Source organism: Sciurus vulgaris (genome assembly GCF_902686455.1).
Source record: "Sciurus vulgaris genome assembly, chromosome: 17".
Classification (NCBI taxonomy): Eukaryota; Metazoa; Chordata; class Mammalia; order Rodentia; family Sciuridae; genus Sciurus; species Sciurus vulgaris.
Genome location: NC_136478.1, coordinates 72,038,669 through 72,061,069, shown reverse-complemented (window position 1 = coordinate 72,061,069; position 22,401 = coordinate 72,038,669). Strand labels below are relative to the sequence as shown.

The 22,401-nt window shown below is 62.6% G+C and overlaps 1 protein-coding gene across 3 annotated transcripts; it reads right to left on the bottom strand.

Annotated features, from left to right (window-relative positions):
- Positions 1–737: 737 nt before the first annotated feature.
- NLRP5 (NLR family pyrin domain containing 5) lies at positions 738–21,181 on the bottom strand. 3 transcript variants are annotated; one of them, XM_079117802.1, is made up of 12 exons: positions 20,741–21,181; positions 19,950–20,027; positions 18,431–18,487; positions 14,210–15,797; positions 11,751–11,921; positions 10,673–10,840; positions 8,153–8,323; positions 7,153–7,323; positions 6,247–6,417; positions 4,673–4,843; positions 3,013–3,183; positions 738–1,163 (listed from the first exon to the last, which is right to left on the bottom strand). In XM_079117802.1, exons 1-12 carry the CDS (start codon positions 21,027–21,029, stop codon positions 1,031–1,033), a joined length of 3,339 nt encoding a protein of 1,112 aa, XP_078973928.1. In that variant the 5' UTR covers positions 21,030–21,181; the 3' UTR covers positions 738–1,030. The 3 variants fall into 3 exon arrangements, with proteins under 3 accessions (XP_078973928.1, XP_078973929.1, XP_078973930.1); XM_079117803.1 differs by lacking the exons at positions 18,431–18,487; positions 19,950–20,027; XM_079117804.1 differs by lacking the exons at positions 738–1,163; positions 3,013–3,183; positions 4,673–4,843 and adding an exon at positions 4,858–4,972.
- Between the last annotated feature and the right edge of the window lie 1,220 nt (positions 21,182–22,401).

Here is a 22,401-nt window from a genome sequence, read left to right as displayed (position 1 = left end):
GATGGTGGAGCTGCACTGCCCTAGGAGCCAGGCGAGGTCAGAGCCAGGCCGTCTGCTCGTGGTCCAGCACAGCACAGGAGCAGGCGTAGAAACAGGTCCCGCTGCTGCTGGACTCAGAATGTGCCCAGGGTGGTGCTGCTGGGAGGTGGGCCCCGGGGTCATGAGGGTGTCCTTGAGGGGCACGGGCTCCCTGCCCCTCTGCTCCCTGCTTGTTCTGAGGCAAGGGGGTTTTGTCCTGCCCCGGCCTCTCCCCCCACAATGAGCTGCCTCAACCCAGGCCCAGCAGCAACTGGGCCACACCTGGACAGAAACCTCCAAAGCCATGGGCCCAAGCAACCCCTGCCAGGTGCTCCAGGAGTGTGGAGGTGGCCAGCTGTCCAACACCTGCTCTTTGGGAACAGAAGAGCCGTTCTGCAGTCTTGGGACAGCCAACAGGGGACAGCCAACAGGGGACAGCCAACAGGGGACAGCCAACAGGGGACAGCCAACAGGGGACAGCCAGAGCTCTCAGCCTGTTCAACCCATCCAGCAGCTGACCCGGGAATATGGCCTCCATGGCTGACCAGCGGATACCCTCTGCCGTTGGGGCTCACCGGCCGTGGGTGCCCCCGGCTGACGCCGAGTGCTGGGAGCGGGCCCACACTCGGAAACCGGGTCTGGAATCCAGCCCATTTGCAGGAGTGTGGCAGGCTCGCCACCCCCACGTCCAGCCAGAGCTTCAGAGCCAGCAATGGAGTGCATGTGCAGTCACTCTCGGGACCCAGGTCCTCCAAGCCTGCCCTTACAGCCCCTCCCCAGCTGGCCGACACCCCACTTGGTACATTTCCAGATGCTGTGTTCACTTTATTCCCTTTGTGATCAACGTGGGACAGACAGATGCCAAAGTCCTGAGACTTGAAGAGCCCCGCTTGCAAAGGCGGCCACCAAGTTGTGCGGGATAAGAACCACCACCCGAGAGGGGGGGCCAGCTCGCCCCGCACCCCCACAGAGCCGTCCTAGAGCCCAGGCGGCGTGGCTGGGGCTCCTAGTCTCAGCTCTTCCACCAGCGCCGGCAGTCCTGGTCCACGGCGTACCAGTCCCCATCGATGGCCACCTGCGGCTTGAGCTGCTGCACTTCCTGCAGCAGCCGCTGTACCTGCGGGGGGTACTGCTCCTTCCACAGGCTGCGGGCAGAGGGGGCACGCCTGAGGCCTGGACTCAGACCCCCTTCCTGCAGTCCCTGGGCCCCAGAGGACCCAGCCGCCTCCTCCATGCCTGCCGGCCAGCACCATCCCCGCTGAACAGGGCCGGTCCCTCCAGGCAAAGGAGCCCCCGACCACACAGGAGGCCCCACTGGGTCCCTGTTCTGCTCACTGTCACCGCCCTTCCTGAGCGTGGGCTGTGTCAGGTCTCGTCCTGGGGTTTGGAAGACTATGGTGGACAGGTCCAGATCCCCTCCCGACTCACCCCAGGAGAGCGGCAGGTATTTAAGTAGATTTTGTAGGTGGGGAAACAGGCTCATGAAAGGTCAGTCAGCAGACACCAAGTCTGCTTCTCCACCACGTCCACCGTCCCGCCACCCCCAAAGGCCGCCTGGAGCCTCTGGGTGGCGGCACAGGCCTACTCTCCAGCCCCGTGGCTATGGTTCCAGCGTTGGCTCGAGCGGCTGTGGAGCAGCCTGTCAACTGTGTCAAGATGCCCATGCCCACTGGCCATCCTGCCTCTGACCCAGGCCACAGTGGGTCACACAACCACTCCCAAGTTCCTGCTGGTCACTTGCATGCCAACCCCAAACCCCGTGAAGCCTCTGCTGCGAGGTGTGACCAAGACAGCTGCGGTCGGCCCAGGACAACACTGCCCTGCAGGGGAGGGGGTCACTAACGCCGCAGGGCCCGTTCTCCCGCGTCCGGGTCACAGCTATGCATCACCAGGATGAGCCCCCAGCTTCCACCGACAATTCCCTACCACACAGCAGCCATGCCTCTGGATTGTGGCTTTCACGGGTGGGAGACCGTGTTCCTGAATGGAACCTTGGCCCTGGGAACTGGGTCAGCCTGGCCCTGGCCCTATAGCACGGGGGCATCCCAGGGCAGACTGTCTTCAGCCTGGCTCTCACCGGGGCGGCCCTCAGGGCTGGGCCACCTGTGTTTGTCCTGTTCTGGGCCCTGCCCAAGCTCCTGTGTCACATACCCCACGCCATAGAGACGCTGGAGGCCTTCCTGGGTCTTGAGTTCAGATTTGTCAAAGTCTGGACTGGGGCTCTCCCTGACCACAGGCTCCTCTCCCACCCCGTCAACCTGGCCTTCACTGCTCCCTCCTCTTGCTACCTGTGGGAGCCTCTGCCTCTCGAGGGCTCAGATCCAGCGTCTGCTGCTGGGAGAGCTGAGCCTCCAAGTCCACGGCTCTCATATTTTACTCCTGCCTTGGCATTGGCCATCTGCAGTGACCCTGAGCCTTAGCTTTCTACCTAACCCTCCACGTCATGCTGAGCGCCCACCCACTCCTACGCCGGGGCACTCCCTCCTGCAGGACTCCTCCGACGTCCCTGCCCTGCTCCACCTGAGACCCGACTGGGTACCTCACAGGAGGGCACGTCAGTGTCCCAGCCACTCAGGGCAGGGGGTGCAGCCAGGACTGCCCTAAGGCGCCCCACGCCGCTGCACACGCAGACGGCACTGCTCACCACCCCCACCTCGGCCAGCACTGTGAACCTGCTCTGGCGACGGGCGCAGTGCCTCAGGGCTTGCTGAGCGGCTGAGACTCCTGCGGTGCCAGGCTGGGGCTGGACCCATCACTGCTGTCCAAGCTTCGACGTCTGTGCTCTCCCGTCCTCCCAGCCCAGCTGAAAGCAAGCCCCCAGACCAGGCGCTGCACCCCCACCTCCACGCCTAGTGCGGAGCCTGGGACCAGGCCAGACCCACGATGGGGGACAGAGCAGGCTCCAAGCTGCCCTCAACTGCCCAGCGGTCACTTCACCACTCGCCTGCCTGCCAGAGAAGCAGGCCTTGCTCCAGGACCCTACCGGGGACTCACCCGATCGTCCTCAGGCTGCAGGAGGGCTGCACGAAGGCCGTGCACAGCAGGGCTATCCCCGCAGGGCTGAAGTTGTTGCACACCAGGTTCAGGCTGGTCAGGCGCCCCCTGCAGGTCAGGGCCGAGGACAGCGCCTCACAACACCCGGTGGTCAGTCTGCACGCCTCCAGCCTGTGGCAGCGGGTGCCCAGGAAAGAACCCAGGGTCGGCACCAGTCCTGCACCGGCCCTGTGTTCCACCTCGACAGCCAGGGATAAGTGGGGCCTGCATCCCGTCTCTGGCCAGAGATCCAGGGCCGACCGAGGTTCCCATGGCAAACTCGTTCCCAGGCAACCCCCAGCTCCCCGAGGGCTGCCAGTGACTCAGGTCAGTCCTGGGAGCGACGAGAGGCCGGGAGTCGCAAGGGAGCAGAACTGGGCAGAGACGGCAGGGGCCGCACACCACCAGGACCTGCAGGACCCCGCCCATGGGCGCACTGGAGAGCGTCCAGCCAGAGCACAGCTGCAGGCGGTGGAGGGCCAGGCGGTGAGGGTTCACCCAGGACTGTGGGAGGCCCGCGCCTGCCGAGGCGTCAGGGCAGAGGCAGCTCTGGTCCTGGTTCAGATGGAGGTTCTGCCTCTTGTGGCAGAGGGTGGGGCTGGCGCAGGGCCACGCGTGGTGAGGGAGGCTGGGGACAAAGGTGGGAGCTGAGGGGACAGGCACCAGGGGCTGGGCATGCAGCATCGTGGGGTCTCTTGCTGGTGACAGCAACTGTGGAGGGAGCAGCGACTGCAGGTGCCACAGGCTCCCTGGCAGCGGCTCCCCTGGTGTCTGGAGGGCGGGGTTGTTCACGACCCAGGAAGAACAAGGTAGGCCAGAGGCTCACAGGAAGAGGGCAGAACGGAGCCAGGAGGGGCCGACAGGCTGGCTGGAAAACCCATACCCGGAAGGTGGGAGGTCCTCGGTGACTTTCAAGTACCCCTGCCACCAGCCTGCCTGAGGGCAGGGCAGGGCAGGGCAGGGACGGGACTGCTCTAGAGAGGGCAGGGACTGCTCTAGAGAGGGCAGGGACTGCTCTAGAGAGGGCCGTGCAGATGTGGGCACCCAGGCAGTACTCAGAGAGGGCAGTGGAGCCCGCGGGGCAGCCCTGCCTCCCCCAGCTCTGCAGCATCCTCCTCATTCGAGGTGCCCTTGTGGCTCCCCGCCCTCCTTGCGCCCCATCCACCTCGTGCAGAGTTGACCGTGCTGCCCACTTCCTGCTGATGGAATCGGCACACGTGGCGTTGGGTCTGGGCCGCCCACTTGGTGTGCTTCCCAGGTCCACACGCCATGGCGGGTGCCCACGCGGCTGCCTGTGCTCCAAGCACCCTCAGCAGTGTCCTGAAGAGCCCAGCAACTGGCCCTCCGGTGTGGGCGCCCCTGGGCGATGTGCGAGTGCCCTGCCGTCCTGGAGGGCCAGGCAGGCCCCCACCCCTGGCCCAGCACCACGCTGCTGGGAACGTCAGGCCTTCTCCCAGACCCTTCCAACGTGCCCACTGCCCCCATCTCATCCATAGGCGGCTGGACGAGGCCCAGGCCCACGTTAGGCTGCACCTGTCCGAGCTGACCAGCGGCCAGCACTCTCCACACCTGCGCCCTTGCTTCCTCTGAGCGCCCCTCCAAGGCCACCCCAGGAGCCTACCCGAGTCTCCTCAGTGCGCTGCCCGGCTGCTGCAGCCCCTTGCACAGCGCCATCACCCCGCCGTCCCCCAGGGCGTTGGCGGCGAGGTCCAAGCTCTGGAGGTGCTTGTTCCTGGCGATCACGCAGGACAGGCTCTCGCAGCAGGCTGCCGTGAGCTGGCCACTCACCAGCCTGCGGAGACCAGAGGTGGCCGGCTTTCAGGGATAGTGCCGGTGGGCAACCATGGAGACCGGGGTCTCATTCGCTCCCTGAGGCTTGGGAGGGGAGGCTCTGGAAGCGAGGTCAGAGCTTGAGCCTCACCTAGAGGGGCCGGACTCAAGGGGAACAAGGGGGACAGACAGGAGCAGGTGGAGCCCAGAGGCAAGGTGGCTGCAGGGGCTGCTGAGCCGTGGGCTGGGTCCCAAGGGGAGCAAGGGGCCTTCTGATCCCAGGCTGCACGGGCAGTGGGGGTGGAGCAGCCCTGAGGGACGGCGGCAGGGCTCAGCTGGGTGGGATGACCCTGAGGGACAGCGGCAGGGCTCAGCTGGGTGGGATGACCCAGGGGTCCAAGAACTGCACAGGCTGGGCGTCCAAAACCCAAAATGCTCAAAAAAAAGAAAAAAAAAAAAAAAAAAAAAAAAAAAAAGAAAAGCCAGCACTGACGAGACGCCCCAAGTAGCCATGCCCACAGCTGGCCTCACGTGACAGGTCAGTCGTCACAGGGCACTGAAGACTGCGTGAAGTCCCCTCAGGCCCCACGGGGCTGTACGTGAAAGCGACTGGTGTGGACTTGGGCCCGTCCTGCCTCTACACAGATGTTCCAGACCGAGGTGGACCCAAAGTCCAGGACACTCCTGGCCCCGGCACTGGACAAGGCACATTCGACCTGCATCTTCAGCTTGGGAACCACAGGCGGAGTGAACCCTGGGTCAGAGTCCTCGGGAGACTCGCAGCTCAAGGTGCAGGGACACAGCTAAGAGTGTCAGCTCCGAGGGGCAAGGGAGGACTGCTCAGATGCCAGTGTGGGCGAGCAATGCGCCAAGGATCCCACGATCCCCAGTCCTCAAGGAGGGGAGTAGTCTCCAGTCAACAGGTTCCACGTGGACATAGGGCTTGAAGGGCCAGCTAGAACCACGGGAGGAGCCGTCGACCCTGGGGGCAGACACTCCATCCGCCTCCACTCACTACGGGAGGGCAGAGGGCTCAGAACCATCCTCTTTCGTCCACCAGTCGCTTTTGGAACTGACGGACAGTGCCACCAAGTGCTCCTGCGACACTGGACCCAAGGGAAGTGCCCGCCTTCAGGGGATTTAAGGTCACATCCAGCCCCGAGTGCAGAGCTGTGTCCTGCTGCATCACACCCGACTACCGAGGGCGGAGCGTGGGACAGAGCCCAGGTTTCAGGTCCCTGACGTTCCAGCTTCTGCTGGTCATGGCCGGCAGCCTGTGCGAGGCTGGACGGGAAGGCCGTCAGTGCTGCCCGCCAGGCCCTCCAGCGCAGGGCCTCTGTTGCTGCCCTTGGCTGCACCAATACGGCGCTTGACGGGGACGGCGAGCCCTGCGGACCCAGCAGCTCGGCCACCCTCAGTACTCACTCCAGGTCCTGGAGGCAGCAGCTTGGGTCCTGCAGGGCCTCGCACAGAAGCTTCACCCCGCTGTCCTCCAGGGGGTTGGCACTGAGGCTCAGGTGTGTCAGCCGCGGGCTGCTCATAAGGGCCAGTGCGAGGAAGCCGCAGCTGGCCACGTCCAGATGGCACTGGTTCAATCTGTGGGACATAAGGGCAAGGGAGGGTCAAGGTCACTGCCCTGGGGAAGGGCCACCTCTGACCAGGACAGACGGGCAGGGGCACTGGGCATGCGGGGTGCTGGATTCTCTTCCTCCCTCTCCTCGGACCCCAAGGCTGAGCTGCCCGTAGCTGGGGCTGAGCAGGGAGCTGGGCCATGTTCCTCCACAGGCTCCAGGGAGGAGCTGCTCCCTGCCTTCCCGGCCTCCAGCGCCATCCCCTTGCTGGACGGCCCCTCCTCCTGCTCCTCTGCATCCTGCTTCTCCTCTAAGGGCTCCTGTGATTACTCCTGGCCATCCCCACAATCTACCCAGGGTCTGTCCCATCTTGAGGTCCTCAATCTGAGCCGTGAAGTCCCTTTCGCCACGTCACGCGGCACATTGGAGGACCTGGGGATTAGGTGTGGACAGCGCAGGGTGGGCTCCGTTCCACCTGCTGGGCTCTGCACCCCACGCACCCACGGGAGCCGTGGGACTAGGAACGCACACTTGTGCTTAAGGCTATGCTTTCCCTGGGGGGGCGGGGGCTGAGCCACGTCCCTGCCGTTTTTGGCTTTTGTATTTTGACGCAAGCTCCCAAGTTGCTGAGGCGTCTGTGGGGGTCCCGGGACCGGCTCCCATCCTGTGGCTCCTCCGGTCCCTCCGAGGCAGCACCCCCACGCTCTGCCCCAGCTCTGTGCTTCAGGAGCCATGGCCACCCGGGATGTGGGGCACTCACATCAGCCTCTGCAGGGCGCAGTCGGGAAGCCGGAGGGGCCGGCACAGCAGGCTCACCCCGTCGCTGCCCAGCGGGTTGTTACACAGGCACAGGTGCGTCAGGCTGCAGCTGCTGGCAAGGGCCGAGGCCAGGACTTGGCAGCCAGCGGCCGTGAGGCCACAGGTGTCCAGCCTGCAGGACAGGGCCCAGGGGGCCATGAACAGTTTGCCCCGGAGCCCGTCCCACGTCCCTGCAAGGTTTTCCTGTCCACCCCCACCCTAGCACCGTGAGCCAGGGATCCTGTCGTGGGCCATTGGGCCCCACGGTCTCTGGTTCCGCTGTTTGAGGGCAGCGCCAGAAAACCAGAGCCTGACAGCTGCTCCCGAGGGGCCGTGCTACGTGGGGAGTCAGCCTGCCGTGCGCCTGGTGCCCGGGCCCTCGGTGGACCAGAGATCTCTGCCCGAGGGGACGCTGCCTGGCCGGCCCCACCAGCAGAAGGGCCCGTGGCTTCTGCCGGGATCTTCTGACCTCTGGCCGTGGGGGGGTGACTTGTGCCACCTTCTCGACCTTGGCTGCCACTCTGGAACTGAGCTGCGTGCTCCAGCCGGGCACAGCCTGGAGACTGGCCAGGGCAAATCCCTGCCTTCCTGCCCGATGGCAGCCCAGCCATGGGCACATAGCTGCCCACCACCGGGGCAGGGCAGGATGCCCCCAGGCCTACCAGATCATGCCTGGACCTGTCCTTCTCCTGCCCGCAGCAGCAGGTGGGGGAATCTTCTGGGGACCTGCCTCCCGTCCCTGGGGGTCAATCTCCCCAGCTGTGGGGGCACCTGGGGGCATTGCCTCCTGCTGACGGGCTTCAGGGCTGCCCGGGACGCTGCCCAGGGCAGATTCCCGCTGACGTCCTCGCGTGGCTCAGAAGCAGAGGCAGATGTTACTCACTGGGTGCTCATGCTGGGGTGCTCAGGAGGCCACCTTCCCTCCCACCGGTCCCACCGGGGGTGGTAGTGGGGCCACTCACGTCAGCTCCGCCAGGGTGCACTGTGAGGTCTGCAGGGCTGCACAGAGCGGCGCCAGGCCCTCGTCCGTCACCTTGTTCCTCGCCAGGCTGAGGGACTTCAGGCTGGTGGCTGCAGTAAGCATCTGGGAGATCACCGGGTAGCAGGCGTGGGTCAGCCCACAGGAATCCAGCCTGCAGAGACGGGCAGCACGAGGCGCTCCCCTTACTGCTGGCCCGCTCCTCTGCGGTCCTTCCTGTCCTTGGACACTGCTCCTGCCTCACCGTCAGGCAGGCTGCCCCTCACCTGCACAGCCCGCGCCCAGTCCTCACTCAGGTCTCCCAGTTTGGCTTCTTTGGAGCGGGTTGGACGCACTGCCCTACACTGCCCACTGAAGTCCCCACGGCAGTGAACACCTGGGGACGTCCTGTACAGCCACGTTCCTGCCTAGAATGTCACCTCTGAGGCAGAGGCTGGCTTGCCTGGCTCCCCAGTGCCCAGCAGCCATGAGCCTGCCAGGCACACAGTGTTTGCCAGAGGCCTAACCCCAGACCCCTGGGGCACCCGGGAGCAGAGGATGCATCTAACCGTGACCCGGATGTTCCGCTCTGAGCCCACCTGCCACTCGGGCAGCCCAGCGTCCTCCGAGCAGAGTCCACCCTGTGGACAGGGATGACGCTGCCACCCCACGGGCACGCTAGATGCCCGACATGCATGCCAGCCGGCCCACCTCCTCGTGAGTGGAGCAGCACCGCACGCCCAGGGGCCTCGTGGCAGGTCCCGCTGCACGACCGAGAGCCAGCTGAGGTCCGAGTAGCCCTCTGACCCCTCCAGCAGCCCCTACGCACACGGGGGGCGGGTGTCCGCTCGGCTCTGGGTACCCAACTCCCCAGATGCCCACAGCTTCATCCTCGCACAGCACCAGGCAGTCCTCCCGCGGACTCCTGGGGGTGGCTTAGTACCCAACGTGCCGAGGCTGCGCCGGCCGCTGTGCCGGCCGCTGTGCCGTCACTTGGGCACGCTGACATTTCCCTCCGTGCTTCTAGTCTGCAGTGGCGAGCCTGTGGGCGGAACCTATTCCAGTTCTATGGGCAAGACGTCCGCCAAGGGCAAGAAGCCAACTCAGCAGGATTCCGAGCCCGTCCTTCACAGTGTGGCCCACTTGCTGTCCACATCATGTCCCGACAGGGGAGCTGAACAGTCCACTGCACTATCCACCAACCCTGGGGGCGTGACACGGGCCACGTGTCCCTAGGTCTTAAGGATTCAGCAGTGAGGGAAATTGAGGTGTCCTGCCACTCTGAGCTGCCAGAGCAAACCCAGCGTGTCCCCACTCCAGGCCCTGAATGGCCCGTCCCTCTCCTATCTGACAACGTCCCGTTTTTCCCTTTGAACCCCAGCCCCCACCGGTGGGGGGCGGGAGGAGTGGGAAGGAGAGTTGGCGGCCGCCTCCGGCCTGTGAGCTGCACGCTGGGCAGCTTCCTCACCCTCAGGGACGCCTCTGGCCGGCTCCGCGGCTGCACTGGGAGGGTGCGGTGTCTGAGTGCAGTGGCACGGCGACCTGGCCTGCCCTGCCCGCCGGACACTGGTGCTGGAGCCCACAACAGGGCTCAGGCTGCCCATCAGGGGGCCACGTGGGGCAGCACCTCTAGACCAAGCCGCCGACCGACTGAGCTGGGATCATCGCCAGAAGCTGGACACCACCAAGACACTCCTGGTCAGGTGACCCTTCGATGGACTGTGGCCCAGCCAGGCCACCCACTGGCACCTGGCCAGAGAGGCCACCGATGGCCCACACTGTAGAAGTGGACGGAGAACGGGTAGTGGCCCTGGTGCTGGCGCATGTGTGGTCACCTAGACCCGACTGCCAGGAGGACCGCCCGGGCACACGACCTCCTGTGTTCTAGGCCCTCGAGACCCGAGCTCGTCACTGCTGTGCTCACGCCCGAGCCTGCCGTTCTGAGGCTCCTCGGCCATTTCCAACCCTGCCCGCCCTTCGGTGGCCCCGGCTCCTGCCCCCTCCATGGAGACGCCCTCGGCACCACGACCAAGACCCGGCTTCCAGCTCTGGGTCTGCTGCTTTCCGTGAGGAATCGCTTCAGAATAAAAAGCAAAGGATGAATGCAGACCCGAGGCTCCTGCGGGCAGCCGGGGTGTCGCGGGCCTCACCTTGAAGCCTTCAGCTGGCAGGGTGTTGCGGGCCTCGCCTCGGGGCCTCCCACGGGCAGCCAGGGTGTCGCGGGCCTCACCATGGAGCCTCCCGAGGGCAGCCGGGGTGTTGTGGGCCTCACCACGGGGCCTCTGACTGGCAGGTGGGGTGTCGTGGGCCTCACCACGGGGCCTCTGACTGGCAGGTGGGGTGTCGTGGGCCTCACCACGGGGCCTCTGACTGGCAGGTGGGGTGTCGTGGGCCTCACCACGGGGCCTCTGACTGGCAGGTGGGGTGTCGTGGGCCTCACCACGGGGCCTCTGACTGGCAGGTGGGGTGTCGTGGGCCTCACCACGGGGCCTCTGACTGGCAGGTGGGGTGTCGCGGGCCTCACCTCAGAGCCTCCAGCTGGCAGCTGGGGTGGCACAGGGCCTGGCAGGCTACCTTCACCTCCTCCTCCCGCAGGGCTGTGCCGCCCAGGTCCAGCCGTCTCAGGTTCCGGTTGACGATGAGTGTCATCCACAGGTGCTGCAGGCCGGGCGTGACCTCTGCCCCCTTGAATCTGCAGCCGGATGGAGGCACCAGGGTCGCGTGGGGCCCTTCCCCAGTGCCAGCTCTCAGGTCGCTTTTTGCCTTTGATGTTAAAACACTATATAGGAACGTGGAGAGGGCACTGGGAGGAGGACCCGCGTCCTACAGTGCTGGCTGGGTCCGTCTGCAGGACGGACGCAGCCCGTTGGGAACAGGTGGACAGGCCCAGCGTGGGAAAACCAGCAGGGCCCCTGCCCAGGGCCCGGGAGACCCTAGGATCAGCCTCATGGCAGGACTCTCAGGGAGCTCTGAGAGGAGGGGCCCAGCCAGCTGCCACCTGCACCTCCAGCACTGGGCGAGGTGGTGCTCACAGGGGTGCTGCTGCGGGCGGAGCAGGCTCCCAGGGAAGCACACTTGGGGCAGACGCGGGGCAGGTCCAGTCACGGGGCGAGGAGGGGTCACGCCGTTCTCTGGAGCCAGACTCCTCAGCCTGGCTGGCTGAGGAAAACTGCCCAGCGGAAGGAGGGGCGGGGCGGGGCAGGGGAAGGCTGGCCACCGAGACCTTGACCCACCCGTCCTGGCGTTGCAGGAACATCATTGGTCTTGGAGGCAAAGCAGGCAGCAGAGCTCTGCACTAGGCCTGGCACTTGGTCTTACTCTAGGAGCCTAGATCAGCGCCCACCCAGGCCGCCCCCAGGGGCCACCTGGCGCTGAGCTGCTGCTTTGCTCAGTACCAGCAGGCACTCAGCACAGGCTGGCCAGGTCTGGGCCCTGCGCTCTGCACTCACTGTGGCCTCCAGTGCAACTATCGCCCGGAATGGGCTCCCCTCATCCTTCAGAACCCCGAGTAAGGGACCCTGCTTCAACAGTCTGGTCTCAAGGTCTCCAGTGGCAGTGCCGGGGCGTCCTGGGAGGGGCAGTGCCGGGCTGGGCGGCCTTACATCAGACTGCGTATCTTGCAGGTCGGCCGCCTCAGCGTGACGCAGAGCGTCTTCATGGCCCACTTGTTCAGGACGCTGTTTCCCAGGTTGAGCTGCCGCAGGCTCGGGTGGGTTCCCAGGACAGCGCAGAAGCTCTCCCACCACTCGTCCACCAGGGCTTTCCGCAGCAGCCTGTCGGAGACACGGACGTGAGAGGGACCCGGACGCCAGCAGCCCGGGACGACGTCCGAGGAGCGAGACCACCGCGTGCGGCTAGCCAGGCCCCCTCAGGCCCCTCGTGCTGCAGGACCGGCTGGCCCCCCGGACGCTTCCCAGGCGTTTCCACCCCGCGGGGAGCATGGGGTGCGCAGGCGCTACCTGCTCTCACACCGCTTTCCTGCTCGAGTTTAGGCACCTCGGTAGAAGCTGCAGCCACTGTGGAAGCAGCACGGCCATCCCACAGGAAAGGCATGACGCGCAGCCTCACCTCTGTGCACGAAGCCAAAGACCCCACGTCAGGACCCCGAAGAGGGGCTCGCCCCACAGCCCGGACCTGGGAGCACCCGATGTCTGTAGCGGATCAATGTAGCTAAAGATGTGGTAGAAACACAATGGAATTTAATCTGACTAAAGAGAAAAATTCCCATTTTCAGCAACAGATGAATCTGGAGGATATGAAGCTGAGCGAAGCGAGCCAGTCACAGAAGGACAACTACCGCGCAGCTACTTGGGTGAGGGACCCCAGACGGCACTCAGTAGCAGAGTGGCCCTCGCGGGAGGGTGAGGGAGACAGCTCTGGGCCCAAGGCTCAGTCCTAGGGACCCGCGGCAGCACAGCTAGCAGTGACGCCGGTTCACACATCAGACGGCGGCCACCTCACCACGGGCCCATGTCTCCAGGAGCCGGCCGATCTCACGGGGGTGCCTCGAGGAGTAAATAAAAGAGCAGACCACAATCCCGAGAGATGGGGAGTGAGCGACCCAGGCACAGAGGGATGCGCAACCTCTCACACGAGGAATCTGGACAGGTCCAGGGGCCACGAGCCGGGCGGTGGTGGCCAGAGCCTGGTGGCAGGGCAGACGCGGGCCAGGGGACGACAGCTCAGTGGGGAGGAACGCATGTCAGTGTCACTAGCACAGCTTGGCGATGGATCGGTAATGTCTATCTCAAGATTGCTCAGAGAGTGGTCTTAAGATGCCCTCACTCTGAAGAGGTCATACCCAGGAGAAGAGGAGCGCCAGTTGGCTTAGCCACTTCCAGCCCACGCGCGCGATCGCACTGTGCCCTTAAACCTGCAGTCATCTGCCATCTGAAACGGAAGCACTCGCCCTGCTGGGGGCGAGATCGTGAGGCCCGCGATGCTCAGCCCCTCCTGTAACGTTCCCAGCTTCTCAGCAGGAAAGTGCCGGGCCTGGGCTCCCCCAGCCGTGGAAAGGCAGAGCAGGGCGGCCGGCACCTTTTCTTCTGCCCCAGCCGGAGCTCCTCCTGCAGAGCAAGCTTCAGGCCTCATGGTTTCCCACCACGAGCAGCGGACTGGTCAGGGCCTGGGCATCTGCAAGCACTGTGCTTCCTGCTCTGTGTGGGAATCTCCTGCAGTTCTAAGCCCCAGAGGTTGGAATTACCCCCCCATGTGGTCAATGCCACAGTGCTCGTTAAAGGCAGAGCTAAAATTCAAAACCAGGTTTGCCCGTTATTCTCTGCCAAATTACACCAGCCTTGATTAGTTCTGATGGCATTACCACCCAGTATCTGCCCGTTAACCAAGTGCCACCATTTCCAGGTGCTTCCACTGCATATACGATCTCATGACAGCCAGACTGGTAGATGCAGTTAAGTCTGTTTTGCAGATGAGGAAACAGGCTCAGGCAGTGGGGGAACTTTCCCAAGATCACCTTCTGGGAAGTAGCACACCTGAGTTTTAGACCTACAGGTGGCAAGAGCCACCTTGACTGGGCTTCTCTGTGGGTTGTGGGAGGATGGGCAATCAGACAGGCCCAGCAGCACTGAGTACACATGGTAAGCGCCATCCACGTGTGACCATATACATAGCGCAAGCTGCAATGGAATAGGATTAAAGGTCCACTTTAATCCTTCCTCACTAAAGGAGTGTTCAATTAAGTGTTCATGGCATTTTAAGAGTGTAATAGGCATATGTGGTAGTGGCCGCCATATTGGACAAGGTGTTATGGAACATGTCTGTCACTGCACAAAATTTCGTCAGCCCAGCTCTGGACCCTACACCAGAGGGCAGTGTGAGTCAGAAGGAGCCAATCGATAGAGAGCTTTGAAAAAAGACCACATGCCCCTGGGTTCCAGGCCCAGACCCTCTCCTACAGTCTCGAGCTTGTCCACAGTGAGCCGGGTCAGGTCGTTTTAGTCAGGGGATCCGCACGGTTTGTGCAACAAGGATCAATGGACCCTGCCATTTCGGGAACCACATCCAACCCCAGCCCCAGAACAAAACCGCAGGAGGCACTCACCCTCGGGGGGCCACGGGGCACACTTGGGTGAGCTCGCTCCTCGAGAATATGTCTCTGACGTCCACCTGAATCTTGCGCAAACGCTGGCAGTGCTGGAGGCAGAAGGAGGCGGCCATGAGGTCCATCCTCTGGTTGATCGGAAGCCGCACTTCCTGAAAGTCACTCAGTGCCGAGCGGACAAACTTCTCATCCTGAGTCTCGAAAAGGCAGTGGAAGGCGTCCAGCAGGTCCCGGGGGGTGGCCGTGGCGGCCTCCGGGGCCAGCAGGGACACCCAGCGCTGGAGCCGCGGCCTCACGGCCAGGGGCACAGGGCAGCCCAGCAGAGCCTCCAGCTCCTTCAGCACGTCCTTGCTCATGAGCCCGAACAGGAACCGCTTCATCCAGAACAGGTGGGAGCCCAGGGCCGCCGTCTGCGGGCTCTCCGAGTCCTGCAGCAGGTTCTCGAGGAACAGCAGGTAGCGGCCCTGCCCCCGATCCAGCCCTTCCAGGAGGTAGAAGAGGGCGGCGCAGAACTCCTGCAGGCTGGGGTGCAGGAAGGTGTAGCTGACCCCCCCGCGGTCCTCCTGGAGGAGGATGTCCATGTGGAACAGGGCAGACAGCCTGGCCACCTGCAGCCCGTGCACACTCAGGCTGTCTCTGTAGAACACAGAGCGCGTGGCCCACACGCCCTCGGCCGCCATCCGGCACAGGCCCTTCAGGGCCACCCGCTCGCCCTGGTTGAGGCAGCGAGGCAGCGGCTCTCGGGGCCTGAGCTGGTGGAACAGGAAGGCGGCGTACAGGCCCGTCAGGGTCCGGCAGAGGGGGGCCACACTCCTCCCCAGCTGCAGGGCTGTGCCCAGCAGCAGGCACACCGTGGGCACCTGGCACTGGTCCAGGAGCCGGTGACCGTCCACCACCGAGTGCAAAAGCTGTGTCCGGCAAGGGTCATCTGTGATGTGGTCCAGCAGCAGCTGAGTCCTCCTTTCCAGTGACATTCCGCCCACCATCAGGTATCGGGGGCACTGGAGCAGCGACTTGAGCTTCTCCACACCCGCGTCGGTGACAGTGACCAGCAGGGAGGACTCCGGCAGCAGCACCTTCCTTAGCAGACTGTACAGCAGGATCGAGGTCGGCTGCTCCTCGGTCCAGTCGCCACAGAGCCGCTCGTCGTCCTCACAGAGCTCGGGGACCAGCTCGTCAAAGCCATCCACCACAAACAGGAGCCGCTCGGGCTGGGACATGATCTCCTCCACTGGAGCCTGGGAGTCTGGCCACTCTCTGGTGATCATTTTTGCAAAACTTCTCTTGCCCATCCATTGGACATCCCTGGCCTGGAGGAAGAAGGCGTAGGAGAAGGGGTCCTGGAGGAGCGTGCCCTGCGCCCAGCTCAGCATGAGCCTTCGGGCCAGAGCCGACTTGCCCGTGCCGGACTTGCCGTGCAGGACCACGGTGCGCGTCCGGAAGCCCCTCTCATCTGCGTGAAAAGCGTCAACCAGCTCCTGCATTTCTGGCCAGTCGTCAGCTCTCTGCAGGCGGGGGTGCGTGGCCAACTCTGCGGTGAATCTGGCTATCACGTTGGCCTTGTAGCCCCACCCGGCACCTCCAGGGCCTGGGCAGACAGGAGATAGCGGCACAAAGACAAAAGTGGAAGAAAGACGTCTTTAGTGGGAGCGAAACACCGGCAGGGAGCGCGTGACCAACGGGGAATTAGCAGATCAAGAATGAACCTGAATGCACTCACCATCAAGAAACGGAGGGTGTGGTGACGGTACCCCAACTACCCCGAGTCGACCACCATCTACACACACGTACCCACACATATGAGCACAACAAACACGCGCACCAAGGCCCTGGGCCGGAATCAGCAGATCCTGGTGCAGACGGCCGAGGGCCGGGTCTTCGGCTCCTTCCTAGCCGTGATGGGCACTGTCCCTCATCCCCTGCAACTGTGGTTTCTCAGAAGCTCCAGACTCTGCTCTTCCAACGTCCCTCAGACCCCAAGACCTGCCGTGCAGAATTTCCATTTGCTCACGGCTCTGCCCCTCGGGTGGCTTCCCTACCCGCGGGGTCCTCAGCGCCTGGGCCCTGTGGGCACTGGAGTTTCGTCGGGTAACCTACATGGTCTCAGAAGGCAGAAGCTCGCGGGGCTGCGGATCTGGCACCGCGGCCCTAAATTCTCCATCTGTGGACAGGCATGCAGACCCAGCATCTACGGAGAGCCCGGAGTCGCCTCTACAGAGGGGCACATCCCTCGGAGTCAGCGCCGGACGGGAGTCCCAGCTTCACTGCAGTGTCCACGGGATGTGAGGTGAGGCTCCAGTCTCCTACCCCCAGGTTTCCCGTGGGCTGGCGAGTTGAGCGCGGCTCAGGCTGGCCGAGCGCACCAGGCAGCGCCTGGGAACCGTACTGTCCAGTCATGCTGCTTTTCTCCTGCGTTCACCCTGAATTCGTTGCTTCTCGCATCTGCACGCTCCACAAGAACAGGGCTCTGTCCTTCAGCTCGGCTCGCCGGCTGTGTCAGCATCCTCTTCTAGTTCCGACAGGTCTCGGTGAACAAAAAACCCGTCACGGACCTTCGATTTTCTGGTCCTACCATTATGTTTACAAAAACCACAGCAAGACCGCACCAGTGTGTGTATGACCACTAATTTCACACAAAATCCACACAGAAGTCTGAAAACTTCCACCTCGTGGTTCTGAAGCCGAGCACCAGTCTCTGCGCAGGAGCCGGGCGGGCCCAGGGCGCTCCTCATGGGACTGGCTGTGCGGCGCAGGCAGGGCTCCGGCGGGGGACCCGGCTGCTTTGCTTGCTCCTCAGCAGCTGCTTTTCTCCCGCGGGTCTGATCGCCAACGGGGCTCTCCCGTGCAACACCCCCCTGGAGGCCCAGGCTCCTGCGTCCAGCTCGCCACCCACGGGGGCCCGGGACCTCAGAGCATCAGAACGCCTCGTCATTCACCTCCAGCCCCAAACTCGTTCCTTCCGAGTCCCGTGAGCCATGATTAGGACAAGGTTTCCATCGCAAGCCTCCTGGGAACGGGTGTGGCCCTCATTGCTCAGAGGTCCTCTAGTTCTGGCCCCTTCCACCCTCCACGGCAGGCTGCTGGGGACAGGGGGACTCCTGTGGCTCCCCCATGGGCTGGGGTGAGGGCCACATGAAGCTCAGACATGGAGGTCCCCACCAGCCTCAGCAGGGCCCTGGGCAAGTTGTCAAGAGAGCACTTGGAGCCAGCAATAGGGCAGCCACAGTTTCCCAAGTACTGGTCGAATGGAAGGCTGACACAGGGGCACCCGCCTGGTGCCAGGGGAAGGCGCCCGCCGGGCACCATCTCAGTCTGGCCTGCAGTCACTACTCCGAGCCGCCACCCACAGGCTCCCCCAACAGCAAGGTAGGAGGCTCCTCGCACCTCCCGGGGCGGCGAGACTCCAGGTCCTGCCAGCTGCGTCTCACTCAAGCCAGGTCACCCACTGCCGTTGCTGCTTCCGGGCACAGGTGCCCGAGCAGCATCTCTCTCAACAGCCAAAGTAGGCGCGACCCAGATTCCCGCCAGCTGGAGATGACGTGGAAGGCCAGCTGTCAGGCACCAAAGTGAACCCCCCACGTGCACCCCGATGGCTGGAGGCCAGGCCAAGGCAGCTGGTCACTGAGGCTGCACTTTTCCGTTTACGGGAAGTGCCCAGTAGGGGGCGTACTCCTGGGAAAGGGCGACGGTCATGGTGTTGGGCTGGAGAGGCAAGGTGTCCCGTGTTCCCTGTGGCCAGGGAGGATCACGGAGCCACCCATCCTGCGAGGGCCTCGAGCCGCATTCCTGGAGCCCCTTTGACCCCTGGCTCACGCCTGCTTCACGCCACCTGTGCACCTGGCGCCGTCCTCAGTGTTGACAGAGGACTCAGGACTCGTGCCAATCCCAGGTTGAGAACTATCGCCACAGTCCCTTGTGGCTCTGCATGACAGCAACCGTCTACACAAGACTTGTTGGCAGGGGTTAACCTCGGATTTCGAGGCACTTCCTGTGCTCAGCTCCGATTAGAGCCAAGGAAGTTTGTGCCTGAGGCCAGTGAATGAAGGCCAGTGAACTACCCAGCTTTGTCCCTGGTGCCAACAGAGAGTTCCCAGGGGAGCCGACACACAAGACCAAGGAGGGTGGCGGGAGGCAACGTGGACCCCGTGTGGACCCGTCTGGGCTCTACAGTCTGCTCCTCCACCCGCCGCCTGCTGCCCCAGGAACTCGGGCTCTCCTTACCTGGTCCGCAGGGCTCTGCGTCTGTCCCACCATCTCGCTCTACAGTTTGTGCAGTTTCTGCAAGAGAAGCGCAAGGCCTGTTTACCAAAAGCCACCCAACAACTGCAAGAGACTCAAAGCCGAGGCAAGAACACCCTGTATTCGTGGCTGAAGACTCCTCCTCTGAGGGAGATACTCCCAGTATCGATCTAGTGATTTCATGCCAACGTCAAAACCCCAGAGCACTTCTTTGAATGAATTGTCAAGGTGGTCCTGAAATTCAGAAAGGTCTAAGGGACTTGGAATGGCCTGGAAATCTCGAGGACAGATTAGAGAACCACACTTCCTGATGTCAAAGATAGCCATGAACAGTGGTTAGGTCTGTGTGATACTGCCATGGGGACAGACACATGGACTGATGGGCCAGGACAGTTCAAAAGCAAACCCCTGCCTCTGTTCGACTCCTTGGAAAGAGCACTTCAGAGCTGAGTGGGGAAGAACACCTTCAACAATGTTGGCAGAACCGGAGACCCCAGGCCAAGAAACAAACTTGGATCCCTACCTCATGCCACATGCAGTTAACTCCAGGCCAAGGAACAAAGCTGGATCCCTACCTCACACCTCATGCAGTTAACTCAAACAGACCACGGAACTAAGTGGGGTGTGTGTGTGTGTGTGTGTGTGTGTGTGTGTGTGTGTGTGTGTCAGGGCTCAACCCATGACTTGCTCACACCAGGCTAGCACTCTAGTCCTGAGCTACATCCCCAGCCTGAAATAATTGCTCTTAAGATAAATGACTATAAAACTCAAGAAAATGCTGGCGTAAGCCATAATCTTGGGCTAGGAAACAGTTTTTAGATAGGACACTAAAAGCTCAAGCAAATTTGCCTTCAAAAAATTAAGATTTTTTTCTTTTGAAGAACATACGATAGAGTATTACTCAAATTTAAGGAAGAATGAAATTCTGGCATTTGCTGGTAAATGGATGGAGTTAGAGAATATCATGTTAAGTGAAATTAAGCCAAACAAAAAAACCAAAGGCCAAATGTTTTCTGATATGCAGAAGCCAATTCACAATAAGGTGGGGGGATAGGGAAAAACAGTTACTTTATATTAGGTAGAGGGGTGTGAAGGGGGGAAGGGTATGGGGTAGGAAGGAGAGTAGAGTGAAACAGACATTATTGCCTCTTGTACATGTATGACTTGACCAATGTCATCCTGTAATATGTAGAATCAGAAAAATGAGAGATTAGACTCCATGTATGATCTGTCAAAATGTATAATTGTATTCTACTGTCATGCACAACAAATTAGAACAAATAAAGAGTGAAAAACTCCAAGGGGAAAATATTTGCCAATTGCATCTGTTAAGGGTCTAGTATCCAAAATACATCAAGAGGCACTACAACCCAGTGACAGCTAAATGGAAGAAAATACATTTCTCTGAATGTGGAGACAGTAACGAGCACGTGAGAAGATTCTCCGTGCGCTCTGGGGATGACGGACGTCGTGCCACCGTCTTGACACCACCCACACAAACCTGGTGCTGCTTCTCCACTGGGTCCGTGGACAGTCTGAATTGGCTCAGAATTTCCCGAGATCTTAGACGCCAAGTATTCTACAACAGGGGAGAGAGAATGGGGTTGGCCATAGCACCCATCCAAGCCAGGGGTGAGCTCGTCGCTGCCGCGTGACGAGGGACGCAGACGAGCCCAGGAGCTCTGCTTATCCCACATGGAGCCCTGGAGGGCACCCAGGGTCAGACTCCTGTGCCCACAGCACAGCCAGGTGGCAGCCACCGTCCAGGACACACTGTCTCGTCCTGCCTGCCAGGTGGCCTACTGGGGGCGCGCGGTGCTCACCCTCAGGAGCAATCCCCACACCGCTCACTCGGGCCCAGTCCCCCGACCGGAGGCCTCGAGTCCTATGAACAGGGACATCTCCACAGGACCTGACGGAATCCCCTGCTCAGGTAGAATCACGCCTGATCTGACGCCCCTGCTGAGGTCCAGCCCAAAGCCTCCGCAGCCCCTGAGCTCCAGGTCTTCTGCCGGGCCGGGGGAGACACAGACGCTTGCTATGCACAGTCACATGGGCCTCACTCACGGTCACCAGGAGCCGCGACTCCCAGACGTGGGCTCAGGAGGTGGCCAGGACTGCACCAGGGAGCAGCGTGACTTCACGCTCTTACCGACCAAACCCAGACTCTACCTCTTCTCCCTGCGCCAAGTTCCAGCCGCGGAGGATGCAGTGGCTTCTCGCCGTTCAGATGCCCACGGCAGAGGTGACCCGACCAGGGGATGGCGTCCCTCCCCCCACGCCGGGCCTTACTTTTCATCTCGTCCCGCGCTCTCTCCGCGAGCATAAGCAGGCTCATCTCCTCCAGGATGTTGATGCAGACGGCCCAGGCCAGGGGCCCCATGTAGTACTCGTGCAGGAGGGCGGCCAGCCCCTCTGGGCCAGCGGCATCCACCTCCGCCCACGGGAGTGAGCACGAGCTCAGCTCCGAGTACTTCTCCTTCAGCAGCCTCTTGAAGGTGCCGAGCTCCTCCTTGTCCAGCTCCTTGAGGCTCCACTGCAGCCCGTAGTTGGTGAAGGTGTGCAACTGGTCCCCTTCCATCGCTGTGGAGGGCCGAGCCGTGGCCTTTGGGGAACACAGAGCAAGCGGGACCTGGGGCAAGAGGGCCAGGGTCAGCTCACAGCACTGACTTGGTCGCCTTGCAGGTGAGCAAGGTTCTCCGCCCCTCCTGGGAGAGATCAAGACGCGCAAGGCACAGGTCACAAGGTTTCAAAGAGCCAGCATCAGAGTTGGCCGGGTGGCGCACACCTGTAATCCCAGTTGCCTGGGAGGCTGAGGCAGGAGGAGCACGATACAAAGCCAGCCTCAGCAACCTAGTGAGACCCCGTCTGAAAATAAAATCTAAAAAGGCTGGGGATGTGGCTCAGTGAGAGCCTCTGGCTTCAATCCCTTGTACCAAAAAAAAAAGAGAGAGGCTGCATCAGTTGGCCACTGTCCATCCTGCCACTAGGACTTCTGGCATACTGCGTGGCTGACCCCACAGTGTCCCCGCCTGCACCTGGCACAGGGGAGGTGCAGCACACCCATCTGGGGCTCCGCCTGGCGGACGTGCAAGAGCAGAGCGCATCCCAGCACTCGCCACCAGCCAGCCCACACATCTGACTGGCCAGTGGATGCAGCATGGTCCTGGAGTACCTGGAAATCCTGCTGACGCAGGATAGTGCCTGTGACAGAAAAATTCAAGAGGCAACCTGAAGTGAGCCAGGGACCAGGAAGGCAGCTCCCCAGGTGGACGACGCCCGAGGGCCGAGCCTCGGTCCTCAGGCTGGACCCACCGTCCACCTGGGCTGCAGCAGTCATGTGCAGGACCTCTGCTGCACGGTCCGTCCACACTGCGGGCTGGTCATGACAGACACAGAGCACCGCCAGTGGACCTGGGAGCGATTCTCAATGCTGCAACCTCTGAGCAGGGAGAGCGGGATGGGGTGGTTGCTCAGGGCTGCTCTGGTTTTCCTGGTGGTGGTGGAAAGTGGAGCAATCCCAGGGAAGCCAGAGCGCCACGCCCAGATCCGCACCGCAGCCCTCTCTGCCTCGACTTGCTGAGGTGCGAGGGTCGGCTAGGACCCGCCCGCGTGCCAGGCACCGCCAGCCTACAGCCTCGCTGGCTCCACCTGCCATGAAGACTGGGGTCTGCGTGCGGCTCCCTGATCTAGAGACCAGCTCCCTCCTAGGGCTTGGTGCCCATCAGTCCTGCCAACGTCCTCCACTTAGGGAGGCTCAGAAGGGCTTGCCAAGGTTACCTCGACGAGGGCTGAGGATGCCGAGGACCGGCGTGTCCCCCAGAGCCCCCGGAAACACCCGTGCACCGCGCAGCCGTGCTGGGAAGGGGCAGCCACAAGGGCCCGGCCCAACCTCCCAAGCGGCCTGATGTGGCCTCAGGGAGGGGTAACCGCCATCAGCCTCCCTCGCCCCT

Excerpts from the sequence above, each read along its gene's own strand:
- NLRP5 (XM_079117802.1), bottom strand. The coding sequence starts at position 21,029 with ATGGAAGGGGACCAGTTGCACACCTTCACCAACTACGGGCTGCAGTGG. Across the intron at positions 6,418-7,152 it reads TGCGCCCTGCAGAGGCTGAT|ATTGAACCAGTGCCATCTGG; the intron begins GTGAGTGCCCCA and ends TATGTCCCACAG. Across the intron at positions 1,164-3,012 it reads TGCAGCCTGAGGACGATCGG|CCTGTGGAAGGAGCAGTACC; the intron begins GTGAGTCCCCGG and ends CTCTGCCCGCAG.